This window comes from Macrosteles quadrilineatus, unplaced genomic scaffold (assembly GCF_028750875.1).
Source record: "Macrosteles quadrilineatus isolate MER2022 unplaced genomic scaffold, UCM_ALF_1.0 Scaffold_10__1_contigs__length_6754688, whole genome shotgun sequence".
NCBI classification, from domain to species: domain Eukaryota; kingdom Metazoa; phylum Arthropoda; class Insecta; order Hemiptera; family Cicadellidae; genus Macrosteles; species Macrosteles quadrilineatus.
In genome coordinates, this window is record NW_026542603.1 from 2,000,469 (window position 1) to 2,008,469 (window position 8,001).

The following is an 8,001-nucleotide window of genomic DNA, read 5'->3' on the forward strand; positions in this document are numbered from 1 at the left end:
TTTACTTTCCGTAAATATTTGATACTAAAAAAATTCAGGGCTAATAAAAATGAAGTATAATATATATTATATTAAGTTGATATTAAGATCCATATTCAAGTAACCTTTAGAATTTAAGTTACTAGCATTAATTGTAGTAGATGTATATGTAAATACAATCAAATAAACATGTACGTTAGTATTCCAAAATTCTTTTTTTCATACCTCAATTTAATTAGATATGCTAATTTCATACAGTCAAAACGTACATGTTAATAAATAATAATGAAAAATATTTTTGGTCAATGGTGCAATAATGTCATATCTATTACAGTCATAAAACTAATGATCGTAGCCAAGCATATGAAGAGGCATTATCATAAGATACAATAAAGATAACCTTTTCCATTTCAAGTAAATATTCATCAAACTTTTACGATCTTACTGAGTATAAATAGTGAAAGTCACTTAAATCAGCACATTAATTCAACAGCTACAGGTAAGATCATGCTAGTGCATAATTATTTTCTTTAGTCCACTTTCTTAAGACTTACCAACAAATTTATTAACAAGTCATTAAAATGCACAAGAGTTGGTGTTAATTTCCTAAAATTATTTATTTATACATTTCCCTAATTATCGTATCATAGGTGACATAGTTTGTTAATTAAATATTAATTAAGTTTTATTTTCATATTTAAAATGTATTGAACATTTTTATATAAATATATGTATACCTCATCAGTAGTACCGTCCTTTCAATTACACAAAAAATATTCCATGCAAAGCACTCGTGCCAATTGTATTTTTATGTAAAAATATATTTAATTGTACTACATTTAATGCAAATACATGAAACTACTTAAAACTTCACAGATTCAACACAGACTCTGGACAGTTCCAGGGTTTTCATTGCAAATGGTTAGTGAATATTGGCTATGCTGAAACTAAACCAACTACTGAAAAGATCAGTTTTATCAGCATTGATAACGATGTTTTATTTTTATTTTTAGGATTTAACACTCACAATGAAGTTTGCAGCTGTAGTAACTATTCTAGTGGTCATCGCCTCCGCATCACACCAACAGCCAACGAAACCTCCTACTAATACTAAGCCAACGAAACCTCCTACTAATACTGAGCCAACGAAACCTCCTACTAATACTGAGCCAACGAAACCTCCTACTAACACTAACACTGCTGTGGTAGGTAGTGGGCTAATGAAAATGAAAATTATGGGATATGATTTTTTTTTTACTTTTAACGAATTGCTTCATAACCTACTCTTAGAGTAGGTGCAATTTTATAAAGAGATGTTTTATATATATAAACTCTGATAGGGATAATGAACTAAGTTTTAAAATAAAAAATCATCATAACAATCTTACAATCGAGATTAAACTATAAGGATCAAAATATAGATTAAAGTGGATCTTAATTCATTTGTTGTTGATTACGACAAAAAAGTAAAATATTTTAAAACCATATTTAATGATATGAATTATCTTACTGTTAATTAACTAAGTGACAACTATTGCAATAAAATTGTTACAGTGGTAAGCACGAGAACAGTTTTATTTCAATTCAAACATAAAGAAGAAACAGTGGTAACAAGCTTGGAAACCGTAGTCGAAAACTATGTTTACTAGTAACAGATTTCAATATTGTTTGGATTGTTGAATTGAACTATGAGAGTATTTTCATAACTATATGGCTAAATAAGATTTACCACTGTGGTCTTTTTGTAATGCTGTTGATTGGTTAATAAAAGGTTGTTCCATATAATATCCGAATTCGTGCAATCAAGTTTTTGTAATTGTTTTCATTTAAAACTATTACAACAATGTATTTTTTCGTAAAAGATAATCAGAAATTTTAATATCCGTTATAACGTAGGAATCTTTGAAATTTATAATTCCTATCTACATTTTGTCATATAACATTCTAATGTCAGTAAGCTTTCGGGATGTGATATGCTTTAAAGATTTTATTATCATTAAAGGGAGACCTTGCGTTTTAACCACGGCAAGCGGATTTGAGTTCTGTCGTTCTATTTTCTTTCTACTTTTTGCACTAGTTTATGATATTATTTACAAAACTAGTGAACAGATTTGTGGCAGATATGTTCTTAAATAGCACTATTGTACCCTAATTTGTTAACAAACGCCTACCTACACTGTTCTATCTGTTTACAGGCTGCCTCCGCATCTCACAAACAGCCAACGAAACCTCCTACTAAGACTCTTACTGCTGAGGTAGGTAGTGGGCTAATGAAAATAAAAATTCTAGGATAAAAAAGGGGCTTGCCATTTAAGTTTTTTTCAAGGTATTATTTAACTATGATTTTTTTTTACTTTTAACGAATTGCTTCATAACCTACTCTTAGAGTAGGTAAAATTGTATAAATAGATGTTTTATATAAATAAACTCTGATAGGGATAATGAACTAAGTTTTAAAATAAAAAATCATCATAACAATCTTACAATCGAGATAAAACTATAAGGATCGAAATATAGAGTAAAGTGGATCTTAATAATTCTGTTTTTGTTGAGCACGACAAATAAAACTAAAATATTTTAAAACTATATTTAACGATATGAATCATCTTACTGTTAAGGAACTAAGTGACAACTATTGCAATAAAACTGTTACAGTGGTAAGCACGAGAACAGTTTTATTTCAATTCAAACATAAAGAAGAAACAGTGGTAACAAGCTTGGAAACAGTAGTCGAAAACTTTGTTTACTAGTAACAGATTTCAATATTGTTGGATTGTTGGATTGAACTATGAGAGTATTTTCATAACTATATGGCTAAATAAGATTTACCAATGTGGTCTTTTTTTTAATGCTGTGGATTGGTTAATAAAATGTTTTTTCATATAATATCCGAATTCGTGCAATCAAGTTTTTGTAATTTTTTGTATTTAAAACTATTACAACAATGTATCTTTTCGTAAAAGATAATCAGAAATTTTAAATATCCGTTATTACGTAGGAATCTTTGACATTTATAATTCCTATTTACATTTTGTCATATAACATTCTAATGTCAGTAAGCTTTCGGGATGTGATATGCTTTAAAGATTTTTTTATCATTAAAGGGAGACCTTGCGTTTTAACCACGGCTAGCGGATTTGAGTTCTGTAGTTCTATTTTCTTTTTACTTTTTGCACTAGTTTATGATATCATTTACAAAACTAGTGAACAGATATGTGGCAGTATGTTCTTAAAACACGTTCGCGGAGGCACGTCAAATGGCGGGCGTATCCCCAGTGCGGCGCAGCCCGCAGCGTCAAACAAACCCGATTGACGCGTGTGACTGGCTTTCCAATTTTGGTCGGACGAATAGCAAATAACGTGCGAGGATGTCCTGCTTTAAGACGAGAGTCGACGTAGTTCGCTAAACACTCACAGATAGCAGCACTGCTTGGAACATAGCCGGTCCTATTGGAATTGTATTGCCAAATGGAGGGAAAAAGGCGGGACAAAAAGTAGATTTTTGAGATTGCCAGGGGGGGGTTTTCGGGGAAATTTACTACCAACCTACACCACAACAAAATACAGTATACTATTGAGCAGTGCTGTGCGAGGTTTCAAGTTTCTAGCTCTAATCCTACTTAAAAATAAAGCACCCACCAAGATGACATTAGGGTTCCGTGTGGGAGCGATCGCTCCCATGCCGCCGCGAACGTGTTAAATAGCGCTATTGTACCCTAATTTGTTAACAAACGCCTACCTACACTGTTCTATCTGTTTACAGGCTGCCTCCGCATCTCACAAACAGCCAACGAAACCTCCTACTAAGACTCACACTGCTGAGGTAGGTAGTGGGCTAAGAAATTTTAATATCCGTTATTACGTAGGAATCTTTGACATTTATAATTCCTATCTACATTTTGTCATATAACATTCTAATGTCAGTAAGCTTTCGGGATGTGATATACTTTAAAGATTTTGTTATCATTAAAGGGAGACCTTGCGTTTTAACCACGGCTAGCGGATTTAAGTTCTGTAGTTCTATTGTCTTTTTACTTTTTGCACTAGTTTATGATTTTATTTACAAAACTAGTGAACAGATATGTGGCAGATATGTTCTTAAATAGCACTATTGTACCGTAATTTGTTAACAAACGCCTACCTACACTGTTCTATCTGTTTACAGGCTGCCTCCGCATCTCACAAACAGCCAACGAAACCTCCTACTAAGACTCACACTGCTGAGGTAGGTAGTGGGCTAATGAAAATAAAAATTCTGGGATAAAAAAGGGGCTTGCCATTTAAGTTTTTTTCAAGGTATTATTTATCAATGAATTTTTTTTACTTTTAACGAATTGCTTCATAACCTACTCTTAGAGTAGGTAAAATGTTATAAATAGATGTTTTATATAAATAAACTCTGATAGGGATAATGAACCAAGTTTTAAAATAAAAAATCATCATAACAATCTTACGATCGAGATTAAACTATAAAGATCGAAATATAGATTAAAGTGGATCTTAATAATTCTGTTGTTGTTGAGTACGACAAATAAATCTAAAATATTTTAAAACTATATTTAACGATATGAATTATCTTACTGTTAAGGAACTAAGTGACAACTATTGCAATAAAATTGTTACAGTGGTAAGCACGAGAACAGTTTTATTTCAATTCAAACATAAAGAAGAAACAGTGGTAACAAGCTTGGAAACAGTAGTTGAAAACTATGTTAACTAGTAACAGATTTCAATATTGTTTGGATTGTTGGATTGAACTATGAGAGTATTTTCATAATCATATGGCTAAATAAGATTTACCACTGTAGTCTTTTTGTAATGCTGTTGATTGTTTAATAAAAGGTTTTGTCATATAATATCCGAATTCGTGCATTCAAGTGTTTGTACTTGTTTTTATTTAAAACTATTACAACAATGTATTTTTTCGTAAAAGATATTTAGAAATTGTAATATCCGTTATTACGTAGGAATCTTTGAAATTTATAATTCCTATCTACATTTTGTCATATAACATTCTAAAGTCAGAAAGCTTTCGGGATGTGACATGCTTTAAAGATTTTGTTATTATTAAAGGGAGACCTTGCGTTTTAACCACGGCTAGCGGATTTGAGTTCTGTAGTTCTATTTTCTTTTTACTTTTTGCACTAGTTTATGATATTATTTACAAAACTAGTAAACAGATATGTGGTGAATATGTTCTTAAATAGCACTATTGTACCCTAATTTGTTAAAAAAAACGCCTACCTACACTGTTCTATCTGTTTACAGGCTGCCTCCGCATCTCACCAACAGCCAACGAAACCTCCTACTAATACTAAGCCAACGAAACCTCCTACTAATACTAACACTGCTGCGGTAGGTAGTGGGTTAATGAAAATAAAAATTCTGGGATAAAAAAGGGGCTTGCCATTTAAGTTTTTTTCAAGGTATCATTTAACTATGAATTATTTTTTACTTTTAACGAATTGCTTCATAACCTACTCTTTAAGTAGGTAAAACTTTATAAAGAAATGTTTTATATAAATAAACTCTGATAGGGATAATGAACTTAGTTTTAAAATAAAAATCATCATAACAATCTTACAATCGAGATTAAACTATAAGGATCGAAATATAGATTAAAGTGGATCTTAATTCTGTTGTTGTTGAGTACGACAAATAAAACTAAAATATTGTAAAACCATATTTAATGATATGAATTATCTTACTGTTAAGGAACTAAGTGACAACTAATGCAATAAAATTGATACAGTGGTAAGCACGAGAACAGTTTTATTTCAATTCAAACATAAAGAAGAAACAGTGGTAACAAGCTTGGAAACAGTAGTCGAAAACTATGTTTACTAGTAACAGATTTTAATATTGTTTGGATTGTTGGATTGAACTATGAGAGTATTTTCATAACTATATGGCTAAATAAGTTTTACCACAGTGGTCTTTTTGTAATGCTGTTGATTGGTTAATAAAAGGTTTTTTCATATAATATCCGAATTTTTGCAATCAAGTTTTTGTAATTGTTTATTTTAAAACTATTACAACAATGTATTTTTTCGTAAAAGATAATCAGAAATTTTAATATCCATTATTACGTAGGAATCTTTGAAATTTATAATTCCTATCTACATTTTGTCATACAACATTCTAAAGTCAGTAAGCTTTCGGGATGTGATATGCTTTAAAGATTTTGTTATCATTAAAGGGAGACCTTGCGTTTTAACCATGGCTAACGGATTTGAGTTCTGTAGTTCTATTTTCTTTTTACTTTTTGCACTAGTTTATGATATTATTTACAAAACTAGTGAACAGATATGTTCTTAAATAACACTATTGTACCCTAATTTGTTAACAAACGCCTACCTACACTGTTCTATCTGTTTACAGGCTGCCTCCGCATCTCACCAACAGCCAACGAAACCTCCTACGAATACTAAGCCAACGAAACCTCCTACTAATACTAAGCCAACGAAACCTCCTACTAATACTAAGGCAACGAAACCTCCTACTAATACTAAGCCAACGAAACCTCATACTAACACTAACACTGCTGCGGTAGGTAGTGGGCTAATGAAAATAAAAATTCTGGGATAAAAAAGGGGCTTGCCATTTAAGTTTTTTTCAAGGTATTATTTAACTATGAATTTTTTTTACTTTTAACGAATTGTTTCATAACCTACTCTTAGAGTAGGTAAAATTTTATAAATAGATGTTATATATAAATAAACTCTGATAGGGATAATGAACTAAGTTTTAAAATAAAAAATCATCATAACAATCTTACAATCAAGATTAAACTATAAGGATCAAAATATAGATTAAAGTGGATCTTAATTCTGTTGTTGTTGAGTACGACAAATAAAACTAAAATATTTTAAAACCATATTTAACTATATGAATTATCTTACTGTTAAGGAACTAAGTGATAACTATTGCAATAAAATTGTTACAGTGGTAAGCACGAGAACAGTTTTATTTCAATTCAAACATAATGAAGAAACAGTGGTAACAAGCTTGGAAACAGTAGTCGAAAACTATGTTTACTAGTAACAGATTTCAATATTGTTTGGATTGTTGGATTGAACTATGAGAGTATTTTCATAACAATATAGCTAAATAAGATTTACCACTGTAGTCTTTTTGTAATGCTGTTGATTGGTTAATAAAAGGTTTTGTCATATAATATCCGAATTCGTGCAATCAAGTTTTTGTAATTGTTTTTATTTTATAAACAACAATGTATTTTTTCGTAAAAGATAATCAGAAATTTTAATATCCGTTATTACGTAGGAATCTTTGAAATTTATAATTCTTATCTACATTCTTTCATATAACATTCTAAAGTCAGTAAGCTTTCGGGATGTGATATGCTTTTAAAGATTTTGTTATCATTAAAGGGAGACCTTGCGTTTTAACCACGGCTAGCGGATTTGAGTTCTGTAGTTCTATTTTCTTTTTACTTTTTGCACTAGTTTATGATATTATTTACAAAACTAGTGAACAGATTTGTTCTTAAATAGCACTATTGTACCCTAATTTGTTAACAAACGCCTACCTACACTGTTCTATCTGTTTACAGGCTGCCTCCGCATCTCACCAACAGCCAACGAAACCTCCTACTAAGACTAACACCTTACCTGAGTGATTTAGCACAATATTTTAAATCATATTGTACTATGTATGCAATATGATTGATGTTAAATAAACTTTTTCTCGTAGAATTTTTTAGTTTTTTATGTTTTATAAGACCTTTCATTATTGTGTTTTATGCGGTTGAAAGGTTCGTTTTTCACGTTAACGTTAAGTATTAAATAGTTGCTTAGGCCATTAGAAGATAAGAATATGGTGTTTTGAATGCACTAAAAAAAATCTGTTACCCACCCAACATTGGTTATATAGGAAACTTTAAATCTCATTTACTGAAAGATCTCTATAGTAAGAGTTGAGTATTCCCAATAAGTTGTATGGCCGAAACGTATAACATTATTGCATTGTAATTATGGAAAATCCATTAAATAACCTAAAGGT

At 30.6% G+C, this 8,001-nt stretch overlaps 1 protein-coding gene across 4 annotated transcripts; it reads left to right on the forward strand.

The window, feature by feature from the left end:
- Nucleotides 1-995: 995 nt before the first annotated feature.
- Nucleotides 996-7,694, forward strand: LOC129004708 (uncharacterized). 4 transcript variants are annotated; one of them, XM_054433273.1, is made up of 5 exons: nucleotides 996-1,184; nucleotides 5,248-5,334; nucleotides 6,361-6,394; nucleotides 6,449-6,528; nucleotides 7,553-7,694. In XM_054433273.1, the coding sequence occupies exons 1-5, from the start codon at nucleotides 1,008-1,010 to the stop codon at nucleotides 7,616-7,618; spliced, it is 444 nt and encodes a 147-aa protein (XP_054289248.1). In that variant the 5' UTR covers nucleotides 996-1,007; the 3' UTR covers nucleotides 7,619-7,694. The 4 variants fall into 4 exon arrangements, with proteins under 4 accessions (XP_054289248.1, XP_054289249.1, XP_054289250.1 ...); XM_054433274.1 differs by lacking the exon at nucleotides 6,361-6,394 and having other exon boundaries at nucleotides 5,248-5,308; nucleotides 6,395-6,528; XM_054433275.1 differs by lacking the exon at nucleotides 6,361-6,394 and having other exon boundaries at nucleotides 5,248-5,281; nucleotides 6,422-6,528.
- The last annotated feature ends 307 nt before the right edge of the window (nucleotides 7,695-8,001 follow it).